This window comes from Symphalangus syndactylus, chromosome 18 (genome assembly GCF_028878055.3).
Source record: "Symphalangus syndactylus isolate Jambi chromosome 18, NHGRI_mSymSyn1-v2.1_pri, whole genome shotgun sequence".
Taxonomy (NCBI): Eukaryota; Metazoa; Chordata; class Mammalia; order Primates; family Hylobatidae; genus Symphalangus; species Symphalangus syndactylus.
Genome location: NC_072440.2, coordinates 32,965,317 through 32,988,413, shown reverse-complemented (window position 1 = coordinate 32,988,413; position 23,097 = coordinate 32,965,317). Strand labels below are relative to the sequence as shown.

At 40.0% G+C, this 23,097-nt stretch overlaps 1 protein-coding gene and 1 long non-coding RNA gene across 7 annotated transcripts in view; one reads left to right on the top strand and one right to left on the bottom strand.

Moving 5' to 3' along the window:
* MAST4 (microtubule associated serine/threonine kinase family member 4) overlaps positions 1-23,097 on the top strand; it is a 581,240-nt gene that overhangs the window by 144,260 nt on the left and 413,883 nt on the right. For all 6 annotated transcript variants that reach the window (XM_055251510.2, XM_055251508.2, XM_055251507.2 and 3 more), the window contains exon 2: positions 17,849-18,002. In XM_055251510.2, the coding sequence (XP_055107485.2) occupies positions 17,849-18,002 (154 nt within the window). The remainder of the gene's footprint in view (positions 1-17,848; positions 18,003-23,097) is intronic.
* On the bottom strand, positions 5,497-7,090 carry LOC129467249 (uncharacterized). Its single transcript, XR_008652342.2, has 3 exons — positions 6,997-7,090; positions 5,804-5,994; positions 5,497-5,722 (listed from the first exon to the last, which is right to left on the bottom strand). It is a non-coding gene; the product is annotated as an uncharacterized lncRNA (long non-coding RNA).

Here is a 23,097-nt window from a genome sequence, read left to right as displayed (position 1 = left end):
TATTATTGTATGCCCAGAAGGTGGAGAGCCCAAAAGAGTCTACTTGGCACTATTGGCTTTCATACCTGCTATGTGCCAGGCCCCTCTTCTAGCCTCTGGGGATTCATCAGGGAGCGAAACAGACCCTGCCTTCATGAAGCTTATGTTCTAATGGAGGAGGGAGACAATAAGCCAGCAAGTAAAATGTGCAGTGTGTTAGATGCTAGGTACGGCGGAGGAGAATATAGCAGGAGCAGGTGAAGAATGGGTTCTGTGTTGCAAACATGTTTAATGGAGGCCAGTGTAGGTGGTTACGATGCCCTCCTCCCGGTTGAAAGTGCTCTGAAGCAGGTCTGCTTTCTCAGATCTTGATTGTGCTGAATACTCAGCTGCTGCCAGGTCTTTTGCACTGTGAACCACGCCATACTTTTAGGCTGTTCATAAATCCCTTTCTTCTTCTTTGAACTTTTATTTCTAACTTAAGTACCATTGTTGTTTAAATTTTTGTTATGAGATATTGTGACTACATAAGACCGAATTGTAAGAAACCTTAGAAGGTTTTTAGTCAATTACTTCCTTCTTTTAGAGCAGTTATTGAAGTCTTAAATTATTGATACCTTCATTGCCATTTTCCTATAGATCTTTTTTTTTTTGCTTAATTAGCTACTGTGATGAAGAGTACTTTATTATCAAGTAAAAAAGGCCGTCACTTAAATGCATTTGTGTGATTTATGTGACAGTCATTCCTAAGTTTTCAAAAGTAATTTTTTAGAGTTGAATTTCCTGCTTTTTCCTATATTCTCATTCATTGTGAAAATGGGGAAATGGCACATAGTTCTCATTTTCAGTGAAATATCATTTATGTAACATAAAGTGTAAAATTATGTTACACTTCCTTCCTCAGAGGACACCCAGTTGTTTAGTCGTATCTTTCTTCGGTTGTGGGGGCAGCAGTCATTCTTGTTTAGTTTCCTTGACCTCTGTATTTCCTAGGGCAGGAATTCTTGGGAGAAAAAGAGGAGATGAGTAACACTGGTTTGCCTTAATCACAAAGGGGTAGAAATAGGTGGTAGAGAATGACTGGGGCCCTTCTTGACCTTGCTTCAAGGAATTTTTAGAAATAGCCAGCCCTCCTCTCTTTTCACATATATAGAGGCATTTCGACTTTACTTCAGTCTTCTCTTCACTCCCCCTCAACAGCACATCTCTCAACGCCCTAGGGTAGTTGTCATCTAATAATGTCAAGTATAAGTAAATGTTTATTTCTATGACATGTATACTAGATGTTAAATATGTTAAGCCTTTTGGTCAGTGTTGGGGGCCACACATAAGACATCAGGATTCAGAGCAGGCAGCGACCTATTAAGGAAGAATGGGATTATGTTTTCCCATGGCAAATGCTAAAACAGAAGAATCAGCTAAGCATTTTTGTACATGTTTTTTTTTTTTTTTTTCTGCCAAGCAGGATGTTATTTTCCATCACTCTTGTTTTTTTTTTTTAGTCTGCTTTTTGTAGGTGACATTTATTGAGGAATACTTCCTCTCCAAGATGTGCTGCTATTGAAGTTTGTTGTGAATGATTTTTAGGTTTCTTAGTAGTATTATGTTTAAGGCTATACCGGGGAATTAATCCATATCCTTTGTCTTGGGAATGTTGGGAGGTAGTGAGAAGTCACCAAGAGGTGTAACTGCCTGAGGGCTGCTAGGCCTGTGGGAGGAACTGAGTGTGGATGTGGGTGGGTGGCTGCTGGAGGACTCATCAGTTGTGCCCTGCATGAAGTTGAAACCCTAAATAAAGTCGAAAGGCCATCTCATCACATGAGGAAAGCATTAGAGGCTGATGTAAACTCTTAAAAGAGACAGAGGAGGCTGGTGGAATGCAGCAGAGAACACGTTGTGAGGCAGGAAAGATTAGGAAGTTGCTGTATGTCTTGGCTCAGAACACTGGCTGATGATTGATCTTGAGGAACACAGTGAAAACGTGCTGTCTCTTAAATTTAAATTATGTTTGCTGTGGAGACTCCTCAAACAATTCCTCCTTGTGGAATGCACAGGTCCACATGGAAAATGCTGTAATTTCTACCTTAATATTCTCATTAACCATCATCTCCCAGAAAGAAGGTCCACAGAGTGCTTGTTACTTCTGTGCTTGGCTCACAGAAGGCCTGCAAATGTTTGTTCCATTTCTCCTTTCTTCTGTCCCATCCATCGATCTTCCATAGCTTGGCTGTTTGTTTTGGAGGTGATCTTAGGAGGCTTACATAAATGTGGAGGTGGAGGAAATAGAGAAATTCAGTGAGAACATGATTCAAAAAAGCAGAGTGGAAAAGGAAGCAGGCCCAGTGGAGCCTCTTCCACCTGTGCAACTTGGATCAGGTACAGTCGTCGCTCAAGCTGTTGGTCTGTGGCTGGGTGACAGTGCTGGTGCTGCCTGCGGGAATATGGAGTGGAAAACAGTTCGGGAATGGCTTGTGTTTGACAGCTAACTGTGGGTCTCTGATACCTTGGGCAAGTCACTTATAAGCTTCGAAAACCTCAGTTTCCTTATCTGTGAAATGGGAGTGATAATACCACATCAGAGGGTTGTTTTAAAGATCAAATGAGATAATGTTCTGAAAACACTTAAGATGGTGCCTGGCCTGTTTGGGAGAGGGCTGCTAGATTGTGACCATGGAGAAAGGAGACATTGCTCACCCACCTTGCTTGCTTTTTCTCAAACATACTGAATGCACTCTGACTTCAGGGCCTTGATACTTGCCATTTCCTTGGCCTGGAAGCTTCCACTCCCTGTGCAGCTCACCCCCTTCCTTCCTTTGGGTCTTTGTTCAAATGTCCCCCTCTTCAGAGCAGTCTTCTCTGGTCACTAATATGATAGACTAACCCACGTTCTCTGTCGCATCTCCTGCTTTCTTCTTCACAGACCTTATTACCACCTGAAGAAAGGAACTTTGTTCTGGTCACTGCTGTCTGCACAGTGGCCAAATCACACTTGGCACGTAGTAGATGCTCAGTGAATTTATATAAATCAGGCACCCACAAACTTGTTCTATAAAGGGCCAGATAGTAAATATTTTAGGCTTTGTGGGCTATATGGTCTCTGCGGCAGCTGCTCAACTCTGCTATAGCAGGCAGCATGTAGACACAACATAAAGAACGAGTGGGGCTGTGGTCCAATAAAATTTTATTTGGCACACAGGCTGTGTTTGCCAATCCCTGGAATGTCAATAACAGTGAAGGTCAGGAATGTACCTTTAGTGGATATAGTGGTTTGAGCTTTGTGAGAATGGGACCTCTCAACAGTGGACTCTAAAGGTGACTGTAACCTTTAGAGAAATATGTGGAATTGGAGGAAAAAGAACCCCATAGCCCTGGTGAGGAGGTGGCCTGGCTTCTGGCAGCTGTAATCATACTCATGGTCAAGGGATTGGTGTGCTTCATCAGCCAGGCCAGTCAGATGGGTACATCCTCCTAAATCAGAGCTGTTCTTTCATTTCTTGTGAACTGATTTTTGTTAATTTTTAAACACTTACATGGCGGAGGAATTCATTGCTTAAAATCCCTGTTATAAGGAGAGGAAATCGAGTTGATCTACTGTAAGTTCAGGTTGTTATATACTAGAGCCCTAGATTTATTGAAAGGATGAGCATCTGTACCCCCAGAGCGGAGTGCTGTGTTCTCAGGCAATTTCAAGCTCGCACTTAGAAGCTTCCCCTTAGCTTGTCTCTTGTTTCCAGCCTTTCCATCCACACGCCTTCATTGAAGAGCTGGTCTACCAGCGAGGTGCAGGCAGGAATGGGAAAATAGAGACTTGGAGCGTGGGAGACGGAGCTGGATCAGATGCTGACCATACAGTTGCTCTCGCGGTTCATCTGCCCGAGTCTGTTTTCAGAGTGTTTCAGATGCCAGTGTGTTCACGCTTCCCGAGGCGGTGACTGGTCGGCACTCAAGCTCATTAAGTTGTTCCCTGGGGTTCTTGTGTATTGGTGTGTTTTGTTTTTGCCCATTAGGGGGAAAGGAAACAGAATTGCTACTCTTACTGGCTAAGATTGGTTGTAATTTTATTAATAATTTTAGAATAAAATTGTTTATAGACATGGTTAAAAAACCAAAAAGGAATGTGATACAACCCTCAAAGCTCCTGAGCGCTCCTCCAGCTGCTGCCTTGGCCTTATTTAGGCAACCCCACCCAGTCCTTGGGGGCTGCCTGGAAGACTCAGGGGACTCTTGACAATAAATTATTTTCTGTTTTTACTGCACTGTGGCTTCTGGTGAATACTTCTTTTAGTGGAGTTGTGAACCTGTACCCGAAGGCGAAATCTTTTCCTTTCCTGATTGCGTGTGAAGGTGGGAACATCTTGCGTAACTTTGTGCTCTTGTAACCTACAGGAGAGTTTTCTTCTGGCAAGCGGAGGGGTCAGGCCTGTTTGGAGCCGGATCTTGTCGTCAAGAACAAATACATGGAGGAGGTTTGAGGAATGGTCGGTCAGCTAATCAGAATTCAGAGTATAGTGTCATCAAGTTGCTCACATGCTCATAACCCCAGGTGAATAGTAGAATAGGAAGAAAAGTTCAAGTAGATTTGTTTTCTGGGGAAATCTATCAAGCTATTAATTGTGAATAGTAGCTTGCACTCTGAATGCACTCTCACTTCAGGGCCTTGACACTTGCCGATTTCCTGGCCTGGAAGCTTCCACTCCCTGTGCAGTTCACCAGCTTCCTTCCTTTGGGTCTTTGTTCAAATGCCACATCTTCAGAGCAGCCTTCTCTGATCACTCATATGATAGAGCAGCCCTTGTTCTCTGTCCCATCTCCTGCTTTCTTCTTCTTCACAGCCTTTTCTTCTTTTTCTTTTGTTTTTCTCATTGCATTTCCCACGCCCCCTCTTCCTCCTCATGTATGTGTTTCTGTCATTTTCTCCTTCCCCTTTTTCTCTAGTTCATGTTCCCTTGAGAGGTGTGCAGGTTAGACCTGGCTCGTCTCCTGGGGACTGGGAATCCATGTAGGGAAGGTTGCCTTGGGATTCAGCCCTGGGGTGGCGTGACCTGGGAAGAGAGAAGCTGGGGTGTCAGTGCTATTACTCAAAGTTTTAAAGCAAGCCCTAAGTTCCTGTGTGCCTCCCAAAGAGGTGGGGTGGGCATTTGGAAGTGCTTTGGGCAGGCTGGCGGCACAGGCCTGGCACTGGGTCAGAGTCCAGTCCTCCACAGGCTGCGTTTCAGTGGCGGGAGTCAGTCAATGCAGGACGCTGGGCACAGGGTGGCCCCCAGACCTGGAGTTCTGGGGACACAGGGTAGGGAGACTAGTAATGGAGAGGCAGAGACTCAGCCCAGGAAAACAGGAGGATAGCAGGGCAGAAACCCAGTCAGATAGAATTCAGGGGTAAGACGGATCTGTGCTGAGCCAGGGAGCTGCTGGTTTAAGGTCTTGGAATTTTAAAATTTGTTCTTGTGGGTTATACTTATAATTATTTGTTAATAGATATTTATTAAAATTGCATATTATGTGTTGTTTCGGCTAGGAGAGAGATGATTAGTCTTTGGTTCTACAGTCGGACATAGCTTCAAGTGGAAGGGGGAGAGGACACAGCTCTGGGGAACTCGGGAGCTAAGCAGGGCATTGCATTTTCTGAACGTCTCTTATTTGGCCACTTTCTTCTCTTTTCCTCTTCCCCTCTCTCTTCTTTATCCCTCAGTCATTTCCTTCTCTTTCTTCACTATTCCCTTCATGTTTTCTGGTTATTTTTTCCCTTTAAGAAGAAATAAAGCTGATAAGATAGCTCAAATGGCCCAGTGCCCCTCCATCCCCCAGAGCCATTTCACCCTCTTACCATTTGCCAGTTGCTCAGCGGTTGTCTTTCTGTGTCTTTCTGAATGATTTCCATTTTACCCACGTGGGGCCCCTGGGCTGCCGATAATTCGTGACTCATGTTTCTTAAGAATGCTTTTCTTAAGAACGTGTATTTTGCCTCTTGGGTCAGAGCTATCCACTGTAGAATTCCTCAAACAGCTCGTTTTCCCTCTTAATATGAAGTCATGAAATGAATATTAATTTTCAGCATTTTTTCAGTTAAAGAGCTTAAACATTATTTTATAAGAAGTATGTATTAGTTCTTGCATTGCTATAAAGCAATACCTGAGTGAGTAATTTATAAGGAAAAGAGGTTTAACTGGCTCATAGTTGTGCAGGCTGTACAGGAAACATGGCAGCTTCTGCTTCTGGTAAGGCCTCAGGAAACTTATGATCATGATGAAAGGTGAAGGGGAAGCAATGCATGTCTTACATGGCAGGAACAAGAGTAAAGGAATGCTACATACTTTTAAAACAACCAGATCTCAGGATAACTCACTCACTATCACCAGAACAGCACCTAGAGAATGGCGCTAACTCATTCATGAAGGATCTACCCCTATGACCAATCACCTCCCACCAGGCTCTTCCTCCAACATTGGGGATTACAATTCAAAATGAGATTTGGGTGGGGATACAGACTCAAACAATATCAAAGAGTTTATTTTAAAGCTTTTTCCAGAAACTTGTATGAAGTTTATTTTTGGCTTCGATGCATGTTATTGAACAGAAGGTCAACAATTGATTGTTTTCCTTTATAGTTCTGAGAAAATGTACTAGGCTAAGAAAAGGTAGGGAAGGGGAAGAGAATAAGCAGTTGAGAGCCTTTTTGGTGTCAGATATGATCCCAGGGGCTGTATATTGATCATTAATTGACCAAGATCCTGTGAGGATGATATAATTATCCTTATTTTATAGCTGAAATTAAAACTTGTTCACCATAAATTTATATGGCTGATAAGTGGCTGGATGAAGTCCCAGCTGTGGGCTTGCCTCAAACCACTGCCTTCCTCCTTACCACTGTTTTCTTTTTTTTTTGTAATTTTTTTTAAAATTTTATTATTATACTTTTTTAGGGTACATGTGCTAAATGGCGAGTTAGTGGGTGCAGCACACCAACATGGCACATGTATACATATGTAACAAACCTGCACGTTGTGCACATGTACTCACCACTGTTTTCTGATCCTTTTGGGTGGTGTAATGTGATGAGCTGCACCATGCCTTCAGCATCTGGTCCATAGGAAGCAGTCGCTGCCTAAAGAAGGGTAGATGTTTAGGATCTTAAAGGCCCACATTATGATGTGTGGTGCCCGTGGAATGGGAGAGACTGCTCTTTCTCTCTTACGTCTTAGAACGTGGTGGATGGATTTGAAAAGCCCCCAATCAGAAGGAAAATAATTATAGCGTGTTTAGATACCACTAATTATCAAGTAATCGATCATCGATTAATGATCAATATACAGCTCCGTACTGCTCTGTGCTCCATCCTGGACTGGCTTCTGGGTACCTGAGAAGACTGTAACCTATGTGAGTAAATGCAATTGAAGGTATTAAGCAATACCAGCATTGCCCAGCCAACAAGATAAGGAAAATAATTTATTAGGTGCTGGACCACAGCTCTGCTCAAAGCTGTAGAATTGCTTATACCTGACTCTGTCCCGACTTTTGCCATGTTGTCTTAATGGTTGTGGTTTTGTGTCTGTGGACTTGGATGGAAGTGTCCCAAGGAAGATGACTGTATCTTTTCTGTTTTCTAGCTTTAACCTTTAATGCAATGTCTAGTCCATAGTAGACATTTGGGTAAACAAATTTTTTTAAAGCAATTCTGGGTTGATAGAGTAGGTAGGAATAGAAAACCAGAGGAAGTCGTACACTTGATTGTAGCAGAGTGATGAATACTGCGGGACTGCAGGAAGCACAGCACATAGACAGTAGGTTGTGGGTGTAGAAATTCGGGTTCTGGTCTGCGTTTGTGCACCAGTCATCTTTCTAAATCCGGGCAGTTCATTTGACTTGTCTGGGCCTCCATCTTCCAGAAAAACCAGGACATTTAGACGACAGATGATTTTTAGGTCCTTTCCACTGCTTAATGTTTTGTGACTCTGTAATTCTCACTTAAAAATTGCCGCCATAGAAACCCTAGAAACTACTTGGGTAGCCAGCCAATTAGGATTGAACTGCATCATTTGGATTGGTTGACACCAGGTTCTAAGAATCCTGTCTTTGTGGAGTCTTCTCAGACTGGGGATGTAAGAGGAGGTTAAGGTTGACTTTCCAAGGCTTTGGGCACCTTGCCACAGTGAGCCTTTCTGGAACACAGTCCAACAGAGGAAGAAATGTGGGCTTTGTAGTTGGGCATCTTGGGCTTGATTCCTCATAGTACCTCCTAATGAGCTGAGAGCCGTGAAGGATTTATCTTTCTGAATCCATTCCCTCTTTGGTAAAATGGGATTACTACTGCCTAGTAGGGAGTCTACTTTCTCTCCCAAAGCTGGAAGCAGGCACATAACGTCAGGTTTTGTGACATCATGTAGGAATATTCCCCTCTGACTTTAAATGGAAGGAAGATGACTGGTGAGCAGTATATTCTCTTCCTGCTGGTTAAGCGTGGTCAGACTCTTTAGTTATGTTGCTGATGGGGACTTGATGGTATCAGGGCAATTTAATGACTTCAGATAGGTAAACAACTTCAGGCATAGATCAAACACCTAAATAAAGGTCAAGGAAACATCTAGAATATTAAAGTGGCAGGAAAACAGGTGATGTATATGCAAAATCAAATTAGTATTTTCCATGTTCTCCCAGTGTCATTGTTCCTAAAGTAAGCTTTGAGAAATGATTCATAATTTGAAAACTATGCACAAAGTGTGCCATGTTTTAAAAAAACTATAAAATGATACTAGCTTTATTTATTTATTTATTTTTACATCTTTAGACTGTTGACTTTATTGCTTAATCACAGTCAGTTGCAGTTAAATGCCTACAGTGTGGTGCTCTGTCCTTGGGGCTGTGATGAAATTGTACTGCTGGTGGTGGATGTGTGCATGCGCACTGTGTGTGTGTGTGTGTGTTTATATGTGTGTGCAGAGAAAAGCAATCGACTTTCTTGAAGTTGAGTTGACAGACAATTATGAGATAACAGTTATCAAAGTGCTAATTTACATATTTCTCTTGGAAGGGAACAGAGAAAATCAATTCTCTTAAGAAATGAAACTGGTGATACAGCTCTGTTTATGTGAATGCCACTGTAGTTTGATCTAATACTGTATTTTGGGATGTTTCTGAAACACTTCTTATATTTCTATTGAAGTTTGTGATTCAGAGAATTAATTATAAAACCAAAGATGGAAAACGATATTGGTATCTAGTACATCTTCTAGTTTAAACACATTCTATTGATGCATTCTTTCTTAAAAAATATAGACATTCATTGAGAAAGTGAATTGCAGTGAACAGTTAAATAGTTTGGGTAAATTGATGCTGCTCAGCAAATTATTTGTTTACCAAATCTTTGGTGGCATGAACAATTTTTGCTGAGATTCTATCTGTGCTATTCCTCTGTCCCGCTTCCTTTTCTCAAAAGGTTTTAGGATGACCTACAACCACACATAACTCAGCAAGGTGACGCACTCAAAACTAGGTGAAGAGAGACAAAAAGGAAAGTGAGTGTAAGGTGGGGGTTCTCAACAATGGCATTGCGGGTGCCTTGAGCTGGATAATTCTTTGTTGTGGGAAGCTGTCCCGTGCATTGCAGGAAATTTAGTTAGCTTCCCTGGCCTGTAGCCATCCCAAGTTGTGACAACCAAAAATGGGTTCAGATACTGCCCTGTGTCTTCTGAAGGGTGAGGTGGTGGAGGGAAAATCACTATGAGTTCAGAACTGCTGGTTTAGAGGGTAAGGTGAAATCTGGACCAAGGTTAGCACAGCAGATGGACCCGTGAAGTCTCAGTTGGACATAGGACATGCTATGCTTGTTGACGATGGGGCGTGGGCTTTGCCAGGGGATTTCTAGGGACTGAAGTAGAGAAACATGACCAGGTATGTGGGTTATGGTGTTCCCAGGATAAAAACTGTCTTAATGCAAGGAACTGAAAGGATTTTCTCCAGATATTCCTCTCCCCAGCTCCAATGAAGCTCCCAGTGGGCAGGGATTTTTGTCTGTTTCATTCTTTGCCCTTTTGCCAACTGCTGTGTCCAGAGCAATACCTGGCACACAGCCGCTTAATAAGTGTCTATAAAAAGAGATGAGTCTTCATAAGGAAGGATGCTATGCAATATAGGCCCTTCTTTACTTGTTATAAGAACAGAGCAGCAGGATTTATAGGACCCCTTCCTTCCTTCCTTCCTTCCTTCCTTCCTTCCTTCCTTCCTTCCTTCCTCCCTCCCTCCCTCCCTCCCTCCCTCCCTCCCTTTTCTTTTTCTTAGACGGAGTCTCACTCTGTCACCAGGCTGGAGTGCAGTGGTGCGATCTCGGCTCACTGCAACCTCTGCCTCTCAGGTTCAAGCAGTTCTCCTGCCTCAGCCTCCCAAGTAGCTGGGACTACAGGCGTGCACCACCACACCCAGCTAATTTTTGTATTTTTAGTAGAGACGGGGTTTCACTATGTTGGCCAAGATGGTCTTGATCTCTTCACCTCATGATCCACCTGCCTCTGCCTCCCAAAGTGCTGGGATTACAGGTGTAAGCCACCATGCCTGGCTGGGACCATTTCTTATAGTATCATTAAATGGAAGAATGCATTCTGGGTGGTATAATCCAACATGACTATCAGCAGAATCAATTAATAGGTCCCAGGATGGTGTGGTCTAGGACTGTAGAGGTCTTGGGGGTCTGACTCAGTCTATAGTTAGATTTTAAGATGCTAGGGAAGGGGCCTTGCATATTCTTCAGGCACTGCAGAGAATAATAAATGTTTTTCTATTCTCCGAGTGGTATAGAACAGAGATAAGAGTGCCTGAGAGGTGCCACTCAGGAGGGCCAGTTAAATAGAGCTGCAGGTTGTAACAGACATCAGGCCAAGGGAAGGGGAGGGAGACTTGAGCTGAGCCTAGGGTGATAGTGACAGTTATCAGTATCACTTGTTACTGAGTGTGTCTGTGTGCCGGCTCTTTTCATGCATCATCTCTCTGCATCCTAACTGCATCTCTGAGGTCCAGTCTCAGAGAGAGATAGCTTGCCCAGGACATGACATTGGGATTCTGTTCCTGGCAATTCCCACTGGGGCTAGGTCCCTCACCACTGTACTGCTCCGCTTCATGCCAAAAACATAGCTGCAGATGCACATAGCATAGGTGATCACGCCCTAGAATTCTGTGCTCTGGAATACAGGTATGAGCATTACAGCCTGAAATAATGTAAAAGCGGTTTAAATCAGATTCTCACTTGAGCCATAAAAACAAAACACAAACCAAAACCTTGGTACAATTGTAAAGAGTTTAATTTCCTTGTGAACCGTTGATGATGATGTACACTCACAGAGATGTTTGCCTAGGCAACGAAGTGACTTACTAAAGGACAGTGATATTAATAACCATAGCTGTCATTCATGGTGCACTTCCTTTGTGCCAAGCACTGTCTTAGGTGCTTTACATATATGTACTGTCTTCATCCTTACTGCCACCCCAGGAGATAGATATTTATTGTTACTAACATCTCTTGGTTGAGGAAACAGGTGCAGAAATAGTTAAATATCTTAATTAGGATAGTAAGTGTTGGCTCTCGTCTGGGCTCCTAACCACTGTGGAATTAGTATGAAATGAATAATGAGTGTTTTAACTATAGAAGCCTGTTCTATCAAATTTTAAAATATTGATTATAGGCTTTGGTTTAAAAGTAAATAAAATCCAATTTTGAAATAGTCATTTCAGGTTGCCAATTTGATTTTTTTTTTTTTTGGGGGGGTATCTAATTTTTTTTTTTTTTTTTTACCTTTCATTGCCATTCTTTTTTATTATTATACTTTAGGTTTTAGGGTACATGTGCACAATGTGCAGGTTTGTTACATATGTATCCATGTTCCATGTCGTTTTGCTGCACCCATTAACTCGTCATTTAGCATTAGGTATATGTCAATTTGATTCTTTATTGGGCGGCAGGGATGAGAGAGAGAGAGAGCAGTTAATTAGGATTATAAGCATAGTCTCTGCAGTTTTATAATTTATTTTCATATCTTTGGTTTCTTAAGATAATATCAAGAAACAGAATAACTGAACAATGTCGTCATAATCTATGTTATGAATCAGTCTCTTTCTCTTTTTTTAAGCATAAAAAGGACTTTACTGGTGAGCCTCTCATGTATGCAGATGACATTGGTGATCCCTTTGAACTAATGAACTTTGGCCTTAGGGCACGTGCATTCTGGATGAGTCTTTAAAATGCATGTGCTACATCTTGGGGATGAATGCGGGCTTACAGAAAAGAGGAGTGGAGTAGGAAAAGATTGGATTGATTTGGACAAATATATATGCTAGCAGGGATACAGTTAAAAAGTTGAATGGTTATTTAGGAATTATCTTTGGAGTTAGCCATGTTCAAAAATTAGCATATTAGTTTGGTATATGGAACAGATTCTTTCAAATGATGTGGTTTGCCATAACCTAAGGGTCTTTTCCATACATGAAGTGTTCAGTTTGTCAAAATACTGGAGACTCACTTCAGTTTCCAGTATGTTACCTTGAATAACATTTAATATAATTTTATTCTATTTTTTCAATAATTAAATCCCTTTATGGCGTGTGTTTTCTGTTTTTTTCCTGTTATATTTTAAAGTGCATATCAGAGATTTGCAATTGATTTGCTCTTTCCACCAATATTTACAGGTGCTTTTTATGTAGTTTGCAGTGTTCTAGGGACACAGCAGTGGACAAAACAACATAGTGCATAATTTCATGTAACTTTAATTTTAGCAGGGGGAGAAGAGCAAGAAACAAGTACCAAAGATCTCATATGTCATGTGGTGATGCTCTGAAGAAAAATAAGAACAAGGAATAAAGGTTGAGCGTGCTGTTTTACATAGGCATTTACAGAGGGCATCCCAGGAAAAGTGACATTTGAATAGAGACCCAGAGGACAGAGGGGGCACAATAGCTAATATCTGGAATGTGTCGCAGGTAGAGGAAATGATAAATGTGAGGTCCTGGGTGGGAAGAGCCTGGGGCATCCAAGGTCTGGCAAGAGACCAAGGTGGATTGAGTGGAGTGGCAGGAGCTGGGACTAGAGAGAAGGACTCCAGCAGTGGAATTGGAACATCTGGCTGCATGGTTTAGAAGGGTCACTGCTGTGGTGCTGAGAGGATGGAAGCACAGAGACCTCTTGAGATGCTATTGCAAGAGAGAAAGGGGATGGCAGGGACAAGGGTGGTAGGCATAGAAATGGTGAAGTGATCTTGGGTGTATTTTGGAAGTTGAACCTGGACGATTTACTGGTTGGATATGGAGTGTGAAAGAGAAGTTAAGAACAACTGAAAGATTTTGTGACCTAAGTAGCTAGAGAAAACAGAATTGCCATTTACTGAAATTGGAAAAAGCTTTCTCTTTCTGCTTATATGACCACTGTTAATATTTAAAAACTATGAATTACAGAACCCACGTGCTTGGGAATAGAAGTGTCTGAAAATGAGGTCGGAGAAAATTGTCAGTTAAGAGGCTGAAAGTTCTGTGTTTGTGGACAGTTCTAATATGCCTTTTTATAGACAGATGGGTGGTATTACTAGGGCATATAGCCGTAGATAAAGAAATCTGTGGTCCATATTTGCAGATGGTCGTGATGGTGATGGCGGAGACATTAACAAAAATTAGATCGAGGCTTGTAAATGATGTGCCTTCATTTTTACTTTTTAAAATTTATTCTTTTAATTGAAAAATAAAAATTCTACATATGTATATGCATCATAATGTCTTAAAATATTTATGTATTGTGGAATGGCTAAATCAAGCTAATTAACATATGTATTACCTCACATGCTTATTTTTGGGGAGTGAGAACACTTAAATCTACTCTGTGATTTTCAAGAATACAGTACATTGCTATTAAATATTAACTATGTGCTTTTAATTCATCTTCATTGATATGGCCAAGCCACAATGTCATCGTGGAGGATCTGTTTTTTTCTCAGCCTGATAATTTGTACAACAGCATATAATGGGTGGGGGCAGTAAATATAGAAAATATAGGTATAGAATTCTGGTGATCGGCATTTCTATAGAACTGACAGTTTTGGAAACTTTCTTTCAATTCTGCCTCACACTTTCCTTGGTTATATACTTTTTATCCCTTAAGATGCTAACATGTTTCCTGTGATAAACTGCTAGCAAGAGCGGGTGTACATCCCTCACTTGTAGGTGGTATGCTGTGCCCCTGTCTGACTTCTGCATTCAATAATATTAAAGGAACCCTTCCAACTTTTCTATGGCTCTTGTTGGAGGGGGTAAGAACTAACGTAGGAAATTTTAAGCAAATCCAGTCACACAAATCAGTATTTACTGTTGGTGCATGAGGTAAGGACATGTTGCTGTTTCAATGCAGGATACTTTGTGGTCGGCAGCATGTAGGTGACCATGGAGTAGGACCTGGCCCTCTAGGAGTACACAGCCTGCTTAGGGAGAGGAACCACAAGTATTTGAAGCAGGGGTATCATGCCCAGGCTTAGATGCCCTTGAACATCAGTGAAAGTTTCAAGACAGCCTCTGTCTTTAGTTCAACTCCTCATAGTATGAAGACTTTGGGAGTCTGGAAAAGTTGGAAAACATTAAAATGGAATCATTTAAAGGACGAAGTCCAAAGTGACATGTTTGATGTCTACCATAAGCTCTAGGGTGTGATGAAGTGTCTTAAAAGGGATCATGAGTATTTGATTCAGGACAAAAAATGAAAAATAAATTGCAGGGCTGCAGTGGACCATTTTGAGAAGCTTTGACTAATTGTAGAAAGAATAGTAAAGCCACTGACAACAGAGCAAATTTGGAAAAATCTATTTAGAGAGAGCCCTGTTGGGAATGTGATTGGATGTGAAGAGGAAATGGGGTCTTGGAGCATTGCACTATGCTTACAGGTTTTCTGCTCATACTGTGCCTGAAACATTGGCAGCCCTCACAGTTCACTGCCTCAATTTTCCCAGATTTAAAATAATACTCCCTTCTTGGGGTTGTGATTTTGATTAAAAACCTTGGCTTGTGGACTAATAGCTCATGTCTATATATGTGTGATATGTGATCAGTTAGGTTTTTTTTCTGTTTTCTCCTTGATTTCCTTCTCTTTCTTCCACATTTGTTTCATGTCTTTTATGGCTTTGTTGGAAATATGTATGAAAATTCCCTAATTCCTATTTAGGAATTATCTTCTTTCCTCTGCTTGTTTTTCTACCTGCTGTTAATTTGTAATACAACAGTCTTCCCCAGAGTAATCAATTGTAATTCTACAAGCTGAAAAAATTTAACTTCAGGTGAAAAATAAGTAGCAGATGCTGATGAACCTTAAATGAGAAATATTTATATTTTATGCAGCTGTCACTCATAATTAAGAGAAAATAACTAAGTAGAATGGACCCTAACTTGTTTGATTGCTTCACAGGGTAGGCATCCATTCTTAGTGCATTTACTAGGACTATTAAATAGCTGTTATGGAATATTTTGTTCAATGTCTATGGCACATTGCCACCTTGTGGCTGCAAATTTGTCTTGTAATGTAAAAGTAAATTTTTTAATGTTAAGTCTACCTGATATAATCTTCTGTTACATTTTTCCTGGTATTCATACTTTACCTTGCTCACAAAAGATTTGAGACACCTTATAAGACTATATAGTATATAGGATAGGAAACAAGAGAATATTCTTGTTCTTAGAAGAGGCCTGTTGAAGTATTTGGGGGAGAGGGTGGCGGGGAGGGGAGTGGTGAAGAATCATACTGCCTGCAACCAACAGTCCCCGTGCATGTGTGAAGAGGAGAGAGGGCAAAAGCCGTGTGGCAAAAGGTTAACTCGCCATTGAGAATGTGGGTGTTTACTGTTCCTGTAACTTTTCTGTAGTTGCAAATGTTTTTCTGAAAAGTTTCTAATTTAAAAATTGGCAGAAAAAATAATTGGGGTATGAGCACAAAATGGAGCCAAAAAGGAGGCAAAAATAACCTCTACATTCTTTAATGATCTGACTCTAGATGAACTCAGTGATTTGGTTCTGCATTTTCTAGAGGCTATATGGAAACTTCTCCTTGGAGGCCCTCCTAAATAGGACACTGATGTAATGAACAGCAGCCCTTGACAAATACCTTGTGATAAGTTCAGCTCTGCATTTGAAAGCGTGTGTTTTCTTTTGTTCCTTTTTCCCAAGTGCACTCTGGAGTCCCTTTTTCCTACTGATCTGGCTTTGATCTTGGAGTGGATGGGCTGCTAGTTCTTAAAGGGCCTCTCCCTAAAATACTGACCGGCAATGAGTGTGAGATGGTACTTACAGAGAAGTGCTTGAAATCCAGGTGTTAGGTCTTACTAATGAATACAGTTATGCTTAGGGGAATCTTTTAGTAGCTGAGCTGTTGAGGTCTGTTCTATTTCAACTAACTTGGGAAGGGTTGCTCATAAACAGGATCAAATTTCCTTTTGTGCAGTAGTTTTTATTTTATTTCTATTTAATTATTTTTTATTTATTTTTTGAGACGGGGTCTTGCTCTGTTTCTCATGCTGGAGTGCAGTGCTGCAATCATGGCTCACTGTAGACTTGACCTCCTGGGCTTAAGACCTGCCTTGGCTTCCCAAAATCCTAGGATTATTGATGTGAGCCACTGCAGTTGGCCTGTGCAATGACTTTGAATATGATGCAGTTCATGGACAGACGAAATGGATGACCTAGTCTCCAGACTTCTATTTCTTATAAATACATCCATGATAATCTTAAACTGAAAAAATTTGCCAGGTATAACCAGGTGACCACCGCTTTTCCCCATGAAAACAAAACAAATCTCAGTGAAACGGCTCTTAAAATGCCCGGCTTTGAATAATGTTACTTGACTTTTCTGTTTTTAAATTTCTACAGAGTTAACCTTTTTATGTACTGGTTTGAGGGATCTTTAATAACTAACTGGACTTACGTAGGTGTACATGAAAATTTTTGTCCTTTGCAACTATCTTAGACACATATTCATATGTACTTAATTGAAGGTGAACATTTTTTTTTTTTTTTTTTTTTTTTTTTTTTTTTTTTTTTTGAGACGGAGTCTCGCTCTGTCGCCCAGGCTAGAGTGCAGTGGCGCGATCTCGGCTCACTGCAAGCTCCAAAGGTGAACATTTTAGATGGTACGGCTCTATTAAGTATGAGAGGCTTTCTTATAAATACAGGCAGATCTTGAAATAAGTGTTGTGACACAAGGGATTCTTTTGTAGAATGCTGTCTCTTGAAGTGACTTGTTTCTCTGATTCTTGTGACAGGTTTTCTTTTACAAAGCTATAAAGTGATGTAGGGATGTATTGATTTCCATTAATGGCTAGGGTGCTTAGAAATTTCTCTCCTGTACAACATATATTTGTGAGCAATATGTGAATTTTCTTTTGTAACCAAATAAGAGAGTATTCGATTGCTTCTCTGTAGAGTGACAATCTTCAATTTTGGGGGAGACCATGTACAGAACGACATGTTTTATATAGTGACCTAGGATACACACACATACACGTATAACTGAATAAAACATTTCATGAAACAATACTTTCCCTTTCTTCATTGGACTGTGATAATTTCTATTCTATTGCATTAAAAAACACCAGTCACAATCTACCTAACTTGATTTCATGACCCACTAATGTGCTGTGACCCACAGTTTGAAAATCACTGCTGTCGAGATTTTGCAGCAAGCCAGACTCTGTTTTGGATGGAAGATGTGACAGTGAAATTCTGAATTCTCTAACGTAGCAAAATTGAACACAGTGTTGGGAGAATGGAGTTTGAGAAGAAAAGAAAGGAAAAAGTGGGAATGATTGGTCTTTCATTCTAGGCTGTGTTGATGCCCTAGCCAGTGATACCATTCTTCCTCTTTCTGCAGCTTGACCATATATTATCCCCTCCACCCATGCCGTTTCGGAAATGCAGCAACCCAGATGTGGCTTCTGGCCCTGGAAAATCACTGAAGTATAAAAGACAGCTGAGTGAGGATGGAAGACAGCTAAGGCGAGGGAGCCTGGGAGGAGCCCTGACTGGTGAGTTGCGGTGGCTTGGATGAGAGAAGGAATTGCATTTCTTTACAAGGTCCTGCATGGCCCCAGAGTTCCACATATAATCAGCTTGCTTAAGAATGGGCCTGCCTCTGCAGACCATTTCATAAAAATCTTATCCAATCCAGAAAGCAGTTAAATTGAAAATTTTATTAATAAACTTTGCTGAAATATAATTTACATGCAGTGACAGTATCCCCAATTTATTTATTTATTGAATTATTATTTTTTTTTTTGACACAGAGTCTCGCTCCATCGCTAGGCTGGAGTGCAGTGGTGTGGCGTGATCTCAGCTCACTGCAACCTCTGCCTCCCAGGTTCAAGCGATTCTCCTGCCTCAGCCTCCTGTGTAGCTGGGACTACAGGCACACACCACCACGCCCAGCTAATTTTTGTATTTTCAGTAGAGATGGGATTTCACCATGTTGGCCAAGATGGTAGTGATCTCTTGACCTCATGATCTGCCTGCCTCAGCCTCCCAAAGTGCTGGGATTACAGGTGTGAGCCACTGCGCCCGGCCAATATCCCCAATTTTAAGTTTACATTTGGATGGATTTTTGCAAATTTATACCTCAGTTTAACTACTGCCGTGATCAGGATATAAAATGTTTCCCATGCTCTTCCTAGTCAAACCCACCCTCTACTGCCACCCTCAACTCCAAATCCTTGGCCCTAGGCAGCCATAGATCTGCTCTGTTGTTGTGGATTGGATATACCTTATCAAGGGGTTTACATTAATGGAAGCAGAGTGTCTGCTCCTTTGTGTCTGGATTCTTTTGCTCAGTGTGATGTTTTTAAGATTCACCCATGTTGCTGCGTGTGTTAGTAGTGTATGTTTAACTTTATAAGAATAGGTTCTAGTGTTTTACACTACTGTAGGATAACTGTAGTTAACAATTATATATGATTTCAAATAGCTAGAGGAATGATATTGAATGTTCCCAACAAAAGGAAATGAATAATGTTTGAGATGATGGATATGCTAACTACCCTGATCTGATCGCTCTACATTATATGATTGGAACATCACTAGTACCTCATGAATATGTATAAATTATTCTTTGTTAATAAAAATAAAATTAGAAAAGAAATTGCCAAATGGTTTTCTAAAATCGTGCCATTTTACATTCCTGACAGGTATGGATGAATGATCCAATTGCTGTGCGTTCTTGCTAACCTGTGGTATTGCCAGTTTTAAAAATTTTAGCCGTTTTCAATGTTATATAGATGCGTCACATTGTGGGTTTCATTTATGTTCCCTTGGTGACTAGATAATATAGAACACCTTTTCAAGTGCTTATTGGACAATTGTTTGTATTTGGTGAAGTATCGGTTCAATTCTTTCACCCCTTTTTAAATTTCATTGTTAAAATTGAGAAATTTTCAAATCCGGAAAACTCACAGATTATTTTTGACTGCAAAATAGCCAAATTAAGATAAGTTAAAGCCTAGCTTTTAAAAGGTAACTCACCACTTAAAATTGTACGTTACTAACTATATACCACTGAAAGCTGGATTTCTGTTATTTCATCAGAGTATTTTTTCCTCTAGATATAAATATTTTCAAGGAGCTTTGTTTCTTAAAACCCCCAAACAGGGTTTTCTTTCTACATGATGATCTTGTCTACCAGTTTAAAAATGGCCTGGAAAGTAAGTTGAATTACTCTTTTTTTTTTTTTTTTTTTTTTTTTTGGAGAAAGGTATGGATTTTGACTTTTTGAAGATGAAATTTCTGGGAACAGAATTGCTACTGCCACATGATTAGTGGAGTCTGGGACATCTGACCCAGTGTGCCACTCTGCTGGAACAAAAGGCCAAACTACCTCAGGCCAAGGGGGAGAAATTCATCAAAAAAACTGCTGTAGTTTAAGGCAAATCTTTTCCCTTGAGTTTACTGATGCTCTTCTAATGCTTGTTAGGATATTTTTCTTTGCTTTTGTTTCATAAATGCAGACTATTTGCTTTTTAAAGTAGGAGATCCCAAAGATTATTCTCTTATAGGTAAGAAAATTAAATCTTAAAGGTTAAAAGACTCATCCTCTTATTTATTAATCTCACTTAGGAAATTTACTTACCTTGATTCAACTATTTTTGATAGACAGGAGGGGCAGTAATTGTTCTATCCACTTTTGCTAAAGCAGTTTACATAAAGCTTTAAAATAATGCAAGGGTATGGCTGTTGATGCAGATATATGATCTCAAACATGAAATTTGGCCTTTAGCTTTGAAAATAAATAGCTGGACTTGATTCTCTTGTCATAATTTTAACAGCTCTAGCAAGTCTATCCTTAGACAATTAGTTTGCCACACAATTATTTTTGGTAACTAAATCTTTGGTCAGATAATTTTTTAAAAATATTTAATAGTCCTTAGAAGAGCTAAAAAAAAAATCCATTGAACGTCAGCCTGTTTTTGAAGACAGTTCCTTGAAAATTATATTAGAATATGAAAAAAACATTTTTAATTGTTCCTCTATATGGTTTAGCTGAAGATTTAATGAAATAATATATACAAAGCAGCTAGCCCAGGCAGCTGTTAGTATTGTGTGCATAACTAACTGAATTTGGGGGGCTTTGGAGTTGATGGGTGGCATGGGCTCATGGAAATGAGTTTGGTACCCTTATCGACTGGATTGCTACTTTGTGTTAGGCACTGTGTTCATGTCAGGCTAGTGTCAGATGTTGGAGCACGGAGAAGACAGCATCTTCCCTGATCTTTTAAAAAATGTGTTTTCCACTAGTTTTAGGTAACCAAATAATCACATGTGATCTCATCTTGGGACATACCCTGTTGCTAAACTTAAAATAAGTCATACTGGTTTTTCCATCAGAGGCCCATGCCTTATCTAATCTGTTACTTAACAACTGACCACCTTCTCATTGTTTTACTTTGTTTTAATCCAAGGATCTTTTCTTTGGCAGCATTCTACTTTCCTTAAAACAAAGATTTTTAGTTTCTGGTTGGACAGTTTTGCCAACCAATTATCCTTGATAAGGTTCACTAAACTTGTAGCTTTTTGAAAGGAAGATCTGTGATCAATATATATATTTATCCCTAATAATGATAGCTAATATTAAAAGCTTACTGTGTAGCAGGCATTGTGTTTAGGGAATTATATTTATTGGCTTATTTAATCCTTACAGCATCTCTGTGTCTCTATGAGGGAGACACTGTTAGCTCATTTTACACATGAGAACACTGAGGCACAGGCAGGTTGAGTAACTTCCTTGAGGTCACAGTCCTCACAACAGAAGGCGAGGATGTGAACCCAGGCATCGTGGCTCCAGAGTTCATGCTCACAACTGCTACACTGTTCCTAACATAGTCAGTATCTAGTAGGTTTCAAATAAACTCTTAATTCCAGCAGTATTAACTGGAGTGAATCTTAGGTGGGAAAGTTGTTCACTCAGTTCAAATTTGCAGCTGGCTCAATCTGTAGGGCTCCCAGTCATTTAATTGTAAAAATAAAGTAAAACTAGGCAATTAGTACGTATTTAAAACCTTAAAATTCACACATTGGTTAACCCAGAAATTTGACTTCTCAGAATTCATCACAAGGAAATAGTCGTATGTCAAGAGAATTAACCTTAGTTATATTTAAAGCAGTACCATTTATAATAATTAAAATTTCATATTATCTAAATAGCTGGCAAATAAATACTGCTTAAACATATTATGGTATGCACATAAAATGGAAAACAATTGTAAACATTTAAAGTCTTATTATAAAAAATATATTTTAATATTGAAAGAGACTCACAATATATTAATGTGAAATCCCATTGTTAAATGGTCTCATAGTGTCTCATACTTCCTAAGACTTACTGTATTTGTAATTAAATAATTGTATACAGACGGTCCCCCACTTACTATGGCGTGGCTTTTGACTTTTCAACTTTATGATGAGTTTAGTGGAGTATGAAATGCATTATTGACTTAAGATATTTTTTACTTCTGATGGGTTTATCTGGATGTAACCCCACTGTAAGATGAGAAGCATCTGTCTTTAATGAGGAGGAGGAAAACAATTAGTTTCTGGTAAGGAATTTTCTCAAACTGGAGTGATGGTTGAGTAGGCTCCCTTTAAAAATGGGCAAGTGAAGGATGCTATGGCCTTTTTTATACCCTGCAGCTTAATCCATGAGATAGTTTTTGAACCTGAGTTTTTCTGTGGCATTTGGTGGTATATCAGTCAGCAACAGTAATGTTGCATAACTGCAAACATCTCAATGGTAGACAACAAGAAGTATTTTTTTCTTGTTCAGGTGGCTATAGGTCAGTTGGGGTTTGGCTGTAGGTCACTCTGGGCCCTGCTGGGCTTGGTTCCAGGATGCAGTTTGGGTCCAGATTTGCTCTATGTGCCTACCTTCTTCTTTAGACCAGCAGCTACCAAAGGCATCATCTCCTTATGAAAGACAGGAGCATGAGAGGGCAAGTTCTCCTGTACAGGCACATTTTAAGGTTCTGCTGGTGTCATATCTGCTAATTTTATATTGGCTAAAGCAAACGGCATGGTCAAGCCCAGAGTCAAGGGGTAGAAGCACACTTCACCTTGATACCTTGTCCAGGATGCAGGTACAGTCATGTGCCACATAAAGTCATTTTGGTCAGTGATGGGCCGTATATGTGACAGTGGTCCCATAAGATTACAATGGAACTGAAAAGCTCCTATTATATGATAATGTCTAGATGATCCTGACTCTGTGTAGGCCTAGGCTACTGTGTTCGTGTCTTAGTTTTTAAACAAAAAAGTTTAAAAAGTAAAAGAAAAAAATAGAAAAAAAAGCTTATAGAATAAGGATATAAAGAAGAAAATGTTTTTGTACAGCTCTGCAATGTGTTTGTATTTTAAGCTAAGCGTTATTACAAAAGTCAGAAAGTTTAAAATTAAGAAGTTTGTAAAGTAAAAGTTACAGTAGGATAAGGTTAATTTATTAAAGAAAGAAAAATATTTTTTAAATCAGTGTAGCCTAAGTGTACAGTGTTTCTAAAGTCTACAGTGATGCCCTAGGTCTTCACATTCACTCACCACTCACTGACTCACCCATAGCAACTTCTATTCCTGCAAACTCTATTCATG